Raw genomic sequence first — 14,732 nt, forward strand, 5'->3', positions numbered from 1 at the left:
CCTCAAACCCCACCCCTAAACCTACTCATCACTGGGGTTTAGACGAAATTCGCACAAATTAGCCACCTCATAAAATATGTACAAATTGGTCGTGAGATTGCGATGAACTACACCAAACTCAGGAGTTAAATACACCGGAGATAACAAGAAACTAAACTAAAAACAGGTGTACAGCATAACCAGTTACCAATAGGGATGGGCAACAGTGGTCGAGTACTCGAACATGACCGCGACGATCGATCATGAAAACGATGATCGCCCTGACTTTAAATAATATATTTGTCTATTTTTCGGATGGGTTTATTTTGGCATCTTGGGCGGTAACCAAGGTCTGATTGGTTAGCATTAGACAGCGCGTCTTCCAGACAGCGAAATAAAGTTAAACTGAAGCGCTGATGCCTGGAAGCACTGTACTGATCATGAAATACAGTGCAAGATGTGCAGCTCCAATCTGTCATACAGCATTATAATGAGAACACGATGTAATAGTGTTGTAAATGATCTGTGGTTTCGTGCCCGTGTATTAGCATTGTTATCAACGCGCTGTCCTCAATAAACCTGTCTCCGGCGTGATGACTCCGATCCTTCAAATATTCATATTTTTGTGTAATCTACGCGTCATCCTCAATAAACCGTCTCTTGCGTGATACCCAGAAATTTTGAATATTCCGATCTAACATGATTTCTGACCTGTAAGGTGGCCAGAATAATAATCATACACGGTGTGTTAATAGGCCAGAGGAGAACTGGCACCCCGACTGAGTCTGGTTTCTCCCAAGGTTTATTTTTCTCCATCATGCCCTGGTGGAGTTTTGGTTCCTTGCCACTGTCGCCTTTGGCTTGGCTTGCTCAGTTGGGGACACTAAAATTATGATCCAAGTTATTCAACTAAATATACAAATAAATTTAATTAATTAGGTCTTAATTAATTGTATAAACTAAATTACTGATCTGCCAACATTGTCGCTCTATGATAAATTAAAATAATCTGATAACATCACTGTTTTCTCCAGAACGACTGTACGGCCAAATCACATTTTGTTGCAATATTGTCCTGTTTAACACTGTGAAGCTGCTTTGACACAATCGTCATTGTAAAAGCGCTATATAAATAAAGTTGACCTGACTTGCTAAGGGAAGAGCACATTCAAAATGAGTTTCCCTTTCAAACCATAGCCTGCAAAACACTAACATGGCCAAGTTCACGTGCGCATTTGTGTCCTTTTGGGCAGATGTAAACTGTAATAGGCATATCTGATTAATCTCATATAGGATGCGTTTGGAGTTTATTAATCCGCTAGCAAAGCTCTGCAGGGCGGTGTATTCATGGTTTCAGCTCAAATACAATCCCCGATATTATTGACTGGGTTATTTTAATCTAGCAGTTATTTTTTTATAGTCATATGTTCATATTTGCATAGACATCTCATGTTTGTCTCAACATTAATTTTCTTAAGAGTCTTAAAATAGTTTCATATCTCCATGACGGAGACGCCCCGGCGCACAAGCCCCGCCCACAGTTACCAGAGTACTCGTTTTTGAGACCTATCGATGATCGAAATGAGAATTTGACAAAAATTCCCATCCCTAGTTACCACAAAAACAGACTAGAGACTTGAACAAATGAAAAACAACAGGAAACAAGAACATACAAAATAAAAGTCCATAAAAGGTCCACTAGTAAACAAACAAACAATGAACAATACTTCTACAGCATTGGTTAATCTTAGTTAACAGACTTAGTTAACTAATATTAACAAAGAATAACAAATGCTGTAAAAAAGAAAATATAATGTTCATTGTTAGCTAATGCAAGTATTACTATTGTTAATGAATGTGACCTCAATGTGAATTGTCACCAAATTATCATGCTGGTAAAATGAGGTTATATTATTACAAAAATATAAACGTGTTTGTAAGACAGTGAATAGGTGTGTGTGTGTGTGTGTGTGTGTGTGTGTGTGTGTGTGTGTGTGTGTGTGTGTGTGTGTGTGTGTGTGTGTCATGAATAAACAACACATTTCCATAAGCCTACAGTACTATTTATACAGAAGATAAGAATGATCAATTCATATTTATGTAAAGACACAAAACTTTAACACGTCATGATCCTAGTAAAGATCCCTGAGCGTGAGTGGTTTAATACGGCAGAGACGTGCTTTCATAACGAACTCCAAGCTTCCAAATGTGCCTAACAAGGACAAGATATGATGTGTATAACAGCCATCTCTACAACAGACCTCATGAATTTATCAAGGCGATACATAATTTAGAGCAGTTCTATACCAGCAAAGTGTGTCTTAATATTCTATTTCATCTGAGTGTGTGGAGGCAGGTGTGTGTGATCTTTATAAGAAACTGAAGGGTTGGACATGAACCCTGACTGAAAGACAATCGAACTAACCCAGTGTTTTAATAAGACATCTGTCCCACTTCTGCTTACATGCAGGGCTTTGTAAAGCGTCTCATCTGTGACTGAAGCAGTTTAAAAGTACCTGCAATATTAACCGGAACCAATTAATTGGGTTCTGTGCACTGGTGTCTAATTATATTTCTCTGATACAGCAGGTAGTCTACAGGACTGTTTTAATCTTACCCGCAGAACAGAGGAAAAGGGAGGAATAATTATCATCCTTCATGGGAACAGTAACCCAGGACTGTAGTTTGGACACATTACTGCATGAAGCAGCTTTATGAAGTCCTCAATCTGCGCTAGATCTAAAGAAATGTAAACTTCACCATAGACCAATTCAAAAAAATATTCAATTTTTTTTGCTGATGATTACCTGCAATAAAATTCATTGTGATTACCCATTTAATTCTGTTTTATTTTGTTTCATTTTCACTTATATTGCAAGCCTAATGGATTATTTTTTACTTGGAATCATTATAATATAATAATATAAATCATAATAAAATAGGCCCATATGATAAATTGAAGTTGTGGTCAGAAGTATTGGCACCGCTGGTAAATATGATCAAAGATGCCAGTAAATATAAATCTACATAGTTTATTTTTTTGATCTTCAAAAAATGCACAAAAATCAAACCTTTCATTTAAGTAAAATATTGTACGGTCTGGGAAAAATCACATTATGAAATATGTGTTTTTCTTCAAAACACGTTAAAAAAATCTCTGAAGTTAGGGGTAAACGTACCTATTAAGCTCACCAAAGTCCACATTGAGACATTTTAGTGCACAGGGAATTGGTTTGAGTTCAAGATGAGATGTTAAAATAAAAGATTAATGTCTCACACAACAATATTTCATTTATTTTAAATGACAAAAGTGTTTAAATTAAGATCTGGCTGTGCTTAATGGGAATATGAATATGACAGTGATCCAAAACAAACATCAAAATCAACACACAAATGTGTGACTGAGCTTCAAATGAAGCTTCTGCCATGACCATCCCAGTCCCCTGAGCTGAACCCTGTAGGAGATGAACTGAAGAGAAGAAGCACCAACATGGATCTGGGAATCTGAAGGATCTGGAGAGATTCAGTGTGGAGGAATGATCTCTGATCTCTGGTCAGATGTTCTCCAAACTCATCAGGAGAGGACTCAGAGCTGATATCTTGACAAAATGAGGTTTAAAAAAATAAAAATCAATAAATAAAAAAAGGGTGTCAATTAGTACGGACAAAGTGTTTTGGAGAAAAGCATTTATTTCATAATGTGATTTACCCCCCCCCTTTCAGTTCTTTTATTTCAATGAAAGGTTTGATTTTTGTGACTTTTTAAAATAAAAGATACATCGGATAAATAATGCAGATTTATTTTTACAGCCATATTTGATCATATTTACCAGGGCTGCCAATAATTCTGACCTGTAACTGTATATATTATATATTATAATTAGTGCTGTCAATCATTTAAAAAAATAACGAATTAATCACACAAAACATCAGAGTTTTTAATATTGTAATAATTTCACAGTTACTCTCCAAATTAATGTAGAATCAATGTAAATACAGTATATATATATATATATATATATATATATATATATATATATATATATATATATATATATATATATATATATATATATATATATAAATACTGTATTTACATTGATTCTACATTAATGACAACAATATATATATATATATATATTTGTTGTAATGGCATATTTTTATAAATCAAAGCCAGAATCTCTGATGCTAATACTGCTACTGATGTCTCTATGAATTTGTTATTTTTATTGAAAAAAAAAAAGTGTTTATATTTATTTTAAACATTAATGACAGACATTCAACATCACAGTATAATTGAAAGCTATATACATTTCAAAATTGATTAGTCTTTAAAGTGAACTTAAAACAGTCCTTACATAAAGCTATTATAAGTAATGTCATATTTACCTGTGGCCTTCCTGACAGACATATACAGAAATTGAATAAAGTTGTCAAACACCTTTCTTAACTGCATAAATAATATATTTAATATAGATGCATCCTTATTATTTTCTCTGTCACCTTTAATCTTAGATTAACATTAATGACAGAATCCCTGGAGTATAATCATGTATACACCGTGGCTGTCCTTTTCATGACAGATTTATTTAAACATACATTAATTAATCAAGACACAATCACTCAAAACGGCATTATCGTTTGAATTTTGTGACAAAATGGACTGAATATTTAATATGTTCATGTGGGAACTCGGATTGAAGTGTGTTCTGCACTTAAAACAAGCCGACTGTTAAAGATTACATTCGTTAACGTTCGGTACACTGAAAAAAAAAAAGAAGATTTATACTGCTTGTTCAAATTGCTTAGTTAAAATGAGTTAAAGCAACACATTTGCTATACATTGTCCAAACTTAATTTGATTGTGTTCAATCCACTTAAATAAAAGTCAAATTGAAGTCAAACCTTAATCCGTTTGTGTTTTCTTACATGAAAGATTTGTGTTGTTTTAACTGAAACTGGGCGGGGCTTGTTAGTTTCCAGCATGATTTGCATATGGCAAAATCAAGAGTACGTAAATGTTATTTTATACGTAAAAGTGTTTTTGTATGTATTTTTAAGCAAAATTAGAAAGGGGGAGATTTGATTGTGTTTAATAGAGTTTAATATTCAATTATGTTGGAATTATTAGAACAATTTAAATTATTATGGGTTACCATTGTGGAGAAGAGAGGAGCATTTGCTTAGGCTGTGGACTAAAACAACTAATGTCATAAAGGCTTTCCTGAAGGAGATTTTAATGCTAAGCATTTAAGATGCTAATGTGTGCTCTTGCTAGAAAAAAAGTTTGTCAGCTAGCTAGTGCAGTATTATAAATCAGCAGTGTAACATTACAAGTATATGAAATATAAGTGGATGAATTAATATATGAAATTGAATGTCTGAATCATGACAGGAAGTCATATAAAATTCACTTTGAAACTAGGGATGAGTCACTATTCTCCAATATTCGATTAGTTGATTTACTTATAGAATATCGAATAGGTTGTACGATTATCGTCCTGTATTTACCTGTAACTTATATTACCAGTATATGGTTTCAGTGCTGATCTGGTGGTGACGCGTTCATTTTAGGCTTCTCCTTTTTATATTTTAGGCAATAATTAATTAAAAGAAACTATGAGATGTGCATGATGTGCTAGTGGAAACAACACGAGACCACGCGACTGTCAAGATGGGCTCGCGCTGTGTTCAGAGTCTGCGCCAGCAGCAGCACGTTCCTTCAGCGCAGCTGCAAGAGTTATAAGGCTATGGCCTTTTTACACCTGCTCACTTCATTAGTTTTCTCTAATCAGATATCGATCCGATTGCAAAAAGACCAGGAGAATAATGCAGCTCATATCTGTTGCTTTTGTTGACGTGAACTCCATTAAATGTGCATATAGCGCGGGAATTTAAGATCAGATTTATATTCATTTAAGGTAAGACATACTGCATGTTTTTTATAATATTAAAAAAAAATTATTTGTAGTTATAGGCCGTTGCAAGCAGAGCCCCCGCCTCAACCAGTCAAAACCCCTTTTTACTGGTGGTGATAGTAAACATAAACATTGTGATATAATTGAAGTGTTTTATATCTATTGATTATCTATTTATATATATATATATATTGTATCTTATGAGGGGAATTGCAAGACAAGTCAAGTGTTGATTTGAGAGACTAAATTGACCAAACGTGGTTAACTCACTGTCTGCCGCAGGCGGGCCGCTTGCTCAGCACTTGAAAAACAAAAACTTGAATTTAACAAACAAAAAATGCTCCAAACATTTTTCTAAATTAATTTAATAAAGAAACTAAACAAATTATAACTGCTTTATCATTAAAAACAAACGTCTCGGTTACGTATGTAACCCTCGTTCCCTGAAGGAGGGAACGGAGACGTACGTCAGAACTGAACCGACGAATGGGATCTTACTTTAGAGACCAATCCTACATCGAGCGTTTAAAAACGAGCCAATGAAATTTGGCATGCGATCCACGCATTCCACGCTTCGCCCCGCGGCGTGGGTATAAAACAGGAAGTGGAATGGTAGATCAGCTCTTTTCCTGCTGAGGAGCCGAGAGGACCGGACTCCTAGCGGAAGCACAGCACCTGGCGATGGGACGTACGTCTCTGTTCCCTCCTTCAGGGAACGAGGGTTACATACGTAACCGAGACGTTCCCTTTCAGTCGGTCACGTTCGACGTACGTCAGAACTGAACCGACGAATGGGATCCCTATGGAAAACGCCAGGATGCTGGCCCTTCCAGCGTCCTGCTTGAGCACACTGCACCGTCTAGTATGGTACGGAAGTCAGAGCTCCAAGCAGGGAGTACAGCAGGGAGTACAGTTTCTGCAAGACCCACTCAGAATGACTATTGGATAACGCTGGGAAAGCGTGCCTACCTTTCTCTGAGAAGGTACGCTGCGGGGCCACGTCCTTCAGGGAAGGAGAGGTGGTGGAATACGCATAGGGACTAACCTGGCAGGGTAGTGCAACATATGGCAGTCTCTGGGGGGGTTCCAGCCTAATTGAAGGGGGGAAAGAACACGCCCAGAGACGACAGAGCGAGCTCTGTCAAGGGAAAGACACGGGGCTACCCCGGAGGGTAGTTGGTACCGTGGAAGAATACACATATGGGGTTGCCGTGAGGGAACCGCTACATATGGAACCCAGCCTACAGCCACGTTTCACAAGCATACGGGTGCAGGCCTGGCGTCAGACGGTCCGCAACGTCTGACACCGAAGGGGTGACGGAGGAGCTCAACAGGGTTAGCCGGTTTCCCGGGGAACACAACTGGAGACAATAGACGCATGTATCCGGCCCAGAGGGCGGGAGTGGCGTTTGCAAGCCGACACTTAGAACGGGCACTTGACGCTCCTGGCCACTGGGGGCGAGGATGCGGGAAGATACCGGCTCTACACATAGGCTATAGAATCTAGCGAACGTGTTGGGTGTCGCCCAGCCCGCAGCTCTACATATGTCTGTCAGCGAGGCGCCTTGAGCCAGCGCCCAGGAAGAAGCAACACTCCTAGTGGAGTGTGCTCTTACACCGAACGGGCAAGGCACGTCTTGGGACTGGTAAGCCAAGACTTTAGCATCCACTATCCAGTGGGCTAACCTCTGCTTGGAGACAGCCTTTCCCTTCTGCTGGCCTCCGTAACAGACGAAGAGTTGCTCTGAGGTCCGAAAGCTTTGGGTCCGGTCAACGTAAGCGCGAAGAGCGCGGACCGGACACAGCAAAGCCAGGGCTGGGTCTGCCTCCTCCGAAGGCAGCGCTTGCAGGTTCACTACCTGATCTCGAAAGGGAGGGGTAGGAACCTTGGGCACTTATCTGGGCCGGGGTCTCAGGACAACGTGAGAGTTACCGGGCCCGAACTCTAGGCACGATTCGCTGACCGAAAATGCATGCAGGTCCCCTACCCTCTTGATAGAGGCCAATGCCGTCAGGAGCACTGTCTTTATTGACAAGATTTTAAGCTCACAAGACGCCAAAGGCTCGAAAGGGGGGCTCTGGAGTGCTCTGAGCACTAGAGCCAAGTCCCAAGAGGGTATCGAGGTAGGAAGAGGAGGATTTAGTCTCCTCGCACCTCTGAGGAACCTGACGATTAGGTCGTGCTTCCCCACGGACTTACCTTCTACTACATCATGGTATGCCGCTATTGCGGCGGCATATTCCTTGAGGGTGGAGGGAGACAGCCTTCGCTCCAACCCGTCTTGCAGGAAGGAAAGCACGACACTAATCGAACACCTTCGGGGGTCTTTCCGGCGGGAAGCGCACCACTCAACGAACAGGTTCCACTTCAAAGCATAGAGGCGCCTCGTAGAGGGGGCTCTAGCTGAAGCGATGGTATCTACGACAGCTTGTGGTAGTCCATCTAGAACCTCCGTGTCCCGTCCAGGGACCAGACATGAAGATTCCTGAGGTCTGGACACGGGTGCCATAGAGTGCCCCGTCCCTGAGAAAGAAGGGAATCCCCTCCTTCCTCAGGGGAATCGGCCAAGGAGGGGCTGTCGCGAGGAGTGTGAGTTCTGGAAACCAGGTCCGGTTGGGCCAATACGGCGCAACTAACAAGACCTGCTCCTCGTCCTCCCTGACCTTGCACAGTGTCTGTGCAAAAAGGCTCACTGGGGGAAACGCATACTTACGTAGGTCCCGGGGCCAGCTGTGCGCCAGTGCACCTGTGCCGAGGGTACCCCCGGTCAGGGAATAGTACCACTGGCAATGGGTCGAGTCCGGAGAGGCAAACAGGTCTACCTGCGCGGCTCCGAACTGGTCCCATATCAGCTGGACCACCTGGGGGTGGAGTCGCCACTCTCCCGGAGGTGTCGGCTGACGAAAGAGCTCGTCGGCTGTCTGGTTCAGCGCACCAGGGACATGAATGGCCCGAAGCGACCTCAGCTGCTTCTGACTCCACAGGAGGAGGTTGAAGCAGACGACGGGAGTGTAGACCACCCTGACGGTTCATGTATGCAACGAACGTGGTGCTGTCGGTACGGACCAGTACATGCTTGCCACGCAGCAGCCCTTTGAGGCGGCGGAGTGCCAAGTGTACTGCCAGTAACTCGAGGCAATTGATGTGTCAATGCAATTGCGGCCCCGTCCACAGACCAGCAACTGCATGCCCATTGTACATGGCCCCCCAGCCGGTGGCGGAGGCATCCCTGAATAGCACAGCATACCTGGACACTTGTTCTAGGGGCACCCCGGCCCGGAGAAACGAAGTGTTGGACCACGGGCTGAAGGTTTGGCGGCAGTAAGGAGTCACTGGGACCCGGTACTGACCGCTCTGCCACGCCCACCTCGGGACTCGGCCATTGAGCCAGCGTCGAAGCGGTCTCATATGAAGCAATCCGAGCGGCGTGACCACGGCTGCGGATGCCATATGCCCCAGGAGCCTCTGAAAGAATTTCAGTGGGACCGCTGTCCTGCTCTTGAACATATTCAAGCAGTTCAACACCGACTGGACCCGCTCCTCGGTGAGGCGCACAGTCCGGTTGACCGAGTCCAGCTCCATGCCGAGATAAGAGATCCTCTGTGTAGGCCAGAGTTTGCTCTTCTCTCGGTTGACCCGAAGGCCCAACTGGCTGAGGTGACTGAGCACCAGGTCCCTGTGTTCGCACAACTGGTCCTTCGACTGGGCTAGAATCAGCCAATCATCGAGGTAGTTGAGAATCCGAACGCCGCGTTCTCTGAGCGGAACAATGGCTGCCTCCTCGACCTTCGAAAAGACGCGGGGCGACAGGGACAGCCCGAAGGGCAGGACCTTGTACTGATATGCTTTCCCCTCAAACGCAAAACGTAGGAACGGTCTGTGTCGAGGGAGAATAGACACATGGAAGTACGTGTCCTTCAGGTCGATCGCCGCAAACCAATCCTGGGGACGGATGCATTGAAAAATGCGTTTTTGCGTCAACATTCTGAACGGGAGCTTGTGCAGGGCCGATTCAGAACTCGCAGGTCCAGGATTGGTTCTAACCCAACCCCTTTCTTGGGCACAATGAAGTAGGGGCTGTAGAACCCCGCCTTCATATCGGCTGGAGGAACCGGCTCGATCGCGTCCTTCGCCAGTAGGACCTCGATCTCTGACCTCAAGACATGAGCATCGCTGCTTCGCACGGAGGTGAAGAGGATGCCCTTGTACTTGGGCGGCCAGCGCAAACTGAATTGCGTAGCCGAGTCTGATGGTACGGATGAGCCAGCGAGACGGCCTGGGGAGACCTAGCCAGGCCCCCAGAGACCGTGCAAGCGGGACCAACGGCACCACAGACGTGCCCGGGGTGGTGCAGCGAAGTGGAGTACTCTGGCCCGACCTGGGAGGCCCGGAGGCGGCCCGAAGTGTTGCCCGAACACTCCTGGTTTGGACAGAGAGTGGGTGAGAAGGCCCGGAGGCGTCCTCGAGGCCCACTCTGCTGCCCACTCAAGCCCGACACTTGCGGCGGCCCAGGCAAGCATAGCCGTAAGCTCCGGGTCGGACTCGGGCAACGCTGTCACACCCGAAGGGGGCACGCAGCCGAATCTTCATCCTCGGAGCCCATTAGCTTAACCCCCCGATACAGCGACCGACATCTGGTCCTCCGCCGGAGCCCCGAAAGAGACGACTGGCGCTCCGCGCGGGAGGTCAGCACGCCCTTCTGGAAACTCCACCGGCACAGTGGAGGGGGGAGGGGCACGAGGAGCCGTGAGACCCGTCGGGTTTGCCCTGACCGTCACCCCCAGGTCCCCACCAAGGTCATCAGCCAAAGTAGCAGCCCTCTGCTTTGCAGCTGGAGGACCGCTAGATCTGGGATGCACGATGGTGCTCCACCTCTTCTCAGGTACTGGAGTCTGGACCGTAGCACTGCGATGGTCATATTCCTGCAGTGGGAACATGACTCATCCACGAACGCAGCCTCAGCGTGCTGAGCGCCCAAACACGTGAGACAACGAACGTGCCCGTCAAGCGGAGACAGAAATCGACCGCACCCAGAAACACACGGTTTGAATGACATCTTGAAAAAGACGCAGGGTCAAACCGTGTTGCTCTTTTGTGAATGGAAAGCTGCTCTTTTAGTGTGCTGAAGCACTCAGGGAGATGACCGCGGCTCCACACAGTACGATCTGCAAGCCTGTGTGAGCTCTCAGTGATGGTGTGTATGTGTGTATAACGCCCAGCGAACCAACAGGTTCTTTTAGTCACTGATAGACTCGGTCTCTCGCTGAAGCGCCGTATCACCCGCACTGGCAGACTCTCAAAACACTCAATTGATGACTCGTAGTCAAACACTCTTCGTAGGAAACAGTAACACTGCTCGGCTCCGAAGTAGAAAGCGCTGATCTACCATTCCACTTCCTGTTTTATACCCGCGCCACGGGGCGGAGCGTGGAATACGTGGATCGCATGCCAAATTTCATTGGCTCGTTTTTAAACGCTCGAAGTAGGATTGGTCTCTAAAGTAAGATCCCATTCGTCGGTTCAGTTCTGACGTACGTCGAACGTGACCGACTGAAAGGGAAACTGAATTATTTAAGTGACTGTAACAGTGTGAATTATCGGATGGGAGGATAAAAAAAAAAAAAAAACGTGAATAGACTGGCTCTCTCTCAGTTGTATCTGAGGTAAATCCTCAACACTATAATATATGTCAAATAGCATCAAATAATGTTTCAGCATGCTACAATAATTATATGGCTTGAGTTAATATAGCCTATTCCCGAATGAATTAAACAGTTTGTTATTATACTGAACGAGAGTGTGAATGTCCTCTCTCTGTCTCTTTATGTGTCTATCCGTGTATTCGGGGGAGGAGTTGCAATTTTCGAATAATTCGCATCGAACTTCGAATATAATTTTTTGCTTAAAATGTCCATCCCTATTTGAAACTACTTAGTTGAGTCACTAAAAATGTATAAATTCCATTATGTTGAAGTTACACGAACAAATTATGTTTGTTTAATGCAAATCATTCATGTGGGACCGATGTACACAATTAAATCATGTAAATCCAACGCACTTTTTTTCACATGCACCGTACCGAAAGCCCTGTACCGAAACGGTTCATTACACCCTTAGTATACATTAGCATTAAATATTTTCAAATCTAAAGACGTGAAAAACCTTCAAAATTAAAAGAGAGAGAGAGACAAAAAAGAAGATTATGATTGTGAAAAACACTATAAGTGGATTTAAAAAGGATAGGATGCATACGATGTGCCCCCTTTAGAGCTGCTTCTAAAAACATTGATTCATAGTCTCGGGAATATAAAAAAAATTTTTTTTTTTGAATAATAATAATTATTGTAGTTTTTAGATAGTTTAGACAGATTTTCATCCACTGGCTCAGACAATTAAGTAGTGGAAATTACATCAGAAAATATGAAGATGGAGAAATCCTTACCTTTAGCAGGTATTTAGGAGACTGAGAGGAGAAAGGATAGTTCAGACAGATAATAGATCAAAAGTACAGAACAGGGGTCTCTTTCAGTGAAAACAAACAAGAGGTCAGAGGTTCTGGAGCAAATGCACTGGCAAAAGAATTACATCACAAGCCTTATCAGTTGTAATATATTCATTCAGATTTTGTAGTTGATGCAAAGGTAATTATCATGTGTCTGAAGTAACTGGTACTGCAGTGGACTGTAAAATAACACTTCACATCTTTAACACCAAAAATTATATTATAGTCTAATATCATGACTAAGCTTTGATTCAACACAAACCTGATTGAACTGTCCAAAAATCAGACAAGGAACTAAAATACCCTTTTTATCTGCATTGATAAACTATTTAAAAAAACAGGATGTTTTTGTGATGAGCATCTGAATGTGATGAAGATAATATAAGTGAGCAGCACAAACCTTATTTCTTCCGCTGTTCAGTTGTGGAGGCAGAGATCTGGACGCTGCTGTCACTCTTGCCCTGGATGTGGCCAGGTTACCTGCTCAGCAAAGAAGAAACACAGATCAGTGACACGTCAATCCTCCTGTCTGAAGCATGAATGAATAAAACAATATGGCAGTGTAGTGCTCTGGGCTTGCAACCCAAAGAGCGCAGGTTTGAACCCTGGAGGAGATCGACCCAAAGACCGGACTAGATTTACAAAGATTGTGATCTTGATCAAGATTTCTCTACCCTTATGGACATTCAACCACAGTGTCTGTGCTAGCCAGTTATCAAACTTTATTGTTATTGCTTTCATAATCATATTCATCATTTAAATTTTTCCCCCATTGACTGTGGTGAATAATACCAAAAACTGCACATAAAGGTATTTTTCGTTCTTCACTTTGGGTTAAAAAGTGAACATGACCAGTGATATTACTTTATAAGATGTATTTTCATACTGAATATGAAAACGTGTGTGAAAACGTCATAAATTGCACAGGTATATTTGTGGCAATAGCCAACATTGTGGGTCATTTTTCTTTTATGCCAAAAAATCATTAGGATATTAAGAAAGGATCATGTTCCATGAAGATATTTAGTTAATTTCCTGCCATAAATAAGGACTTAATTTGGACAACTTTAAAGGTGATTTTCTCAAAATGTACATTTTTTTTTGCACCCTCAGATTCCAGATTTTCATATTTTAATAGTTGTATCTTGGTCAAATATTTGAATATAGACATACAAGAGCGAGCAGAAATGGCAAATAGACTGGTTTGGCATTTCACCTCTGGTTTTAAGACTCCAAGCTAAGCAGCTTTTTCTGAGGAGAAGATTTACAAGGTGCACTTTTTAAAAAAAAATATCCTATCCTAATTACACATCAATGGAAAGCTTATTTATTCCGCTTTTAGATGATGTATTAATCTCAATCTCATGAACCCTTATGTCTAGTTTTGTAGTCCAGGGTCACATATTTGCCGCATATTTTCTCTCAATAACAAAATAAACACACAACAAAAAATGACAGCGATGAGAAAACAGTTGTTAAGAAAGCATAGCGATGTGAATGCTTGCACATGCTCTGTGATTCAACACGCCAGTGAAGTAATGTAATGTTTAATGATATACTTTATACAAATGATTGTTTAAATGCAAGCAGTTTTACAGTACATGAAAAAGTGTCAGTGTCTCTTTCAACTACTATAAGGCAGGTCTCCAGTGTGTTCATGCTTTTCTTACGGACATCCGATCTCGAGGGACTGAACAGAAGACATGAACCGGTGAAGATATCCGTCAAAGGCGGGGCTTCAGAGAACATCTACCTGTTACGGACCAATGCTAGTTCAAATGTGTTTACCAGCAAGGTGCCTAACCCCCAATCGCTCCCCAGGTGCCAAAGCAAAAATGGCTGCCCACTGCTCCTCTGGATGTGTGTGTGTGTGTGAGTTCTCTACTCACTACTCCTAATGTGTGTACACTTGGATGGGTTACAGTTTGCGAGCTGAATAAATATGCTTTTCATTGATGTATGTTTGGTTAGGATAGGACAATATTTAGCCGAGATACAACTATTTGAAAATCTGGAATCTGAGGGTGCAAAATTTTTTTAATATTGATAAATCGCCTTTAAAATTGTCCACATGAAGTCCTTAGCAATGCATATTACTAATAACAATACATTTTTATATATCTTTATGGTAGGAAATTAAATTGCTAAGGACTTAATTTGGACAACTTTAAAGATGATTTTCTCAAAATTGTGATTTTTTTTTGGTCCAGGATCACAAATGCAAATGATAAAATTCAGAGTATTGGTTACCATATTTGGCCTTCACATGTCACTCATATTATCACATTATGAATATATATTGATTTTCAATATTATAATTTTCAAAATATTA

The 14,732-nt window shown here is 42.4% G+C and overlaps 1 protein-coding gene across 1 annotated transcript in view; it reads right to left on the reverse strand.

Moving 5' to 3' along the window:
* myo3b (myosin IIIB) overlaps positions 1-14,732 on the reverse strand; it is a 199,079-nt gene that overhangs the window by 130,476 nt on the left and 53,871 nt on the right. The window contains exons 17-18 of the mRNA XM_067444780.1: positions 12,801-12,880; positions 12,341-12,361 (exon numbers count right to left, since the gene is read on the reverse strand). Of these exons, the coding sequence (XP_067300881.1) occupies positions 12,341-12,361; positions 12,801-12,880 (101 nt within the window). The remainder of the gene's footprint in view (positions 1-12,340; positions 12,362-12,800; positions 12,881-14,732) is intronic.

This window comes from Pseudorasbora parva, chromosome 5 (assembly GCF_024679245.1).
Source record: "Pseudorasbora parva isolate DD20220531a chromosome 5, ASM2467924v1, whole genome shotgun sequence".
In the NCBI taxonomy this organism is placed as follows: domain Eukaryota; kingdom Metazoa; phylum Chordata; class Actinopteri; order Cypriniformes; family Gobionidae; genus Pseudorasbora; species Pseudorasbora parva.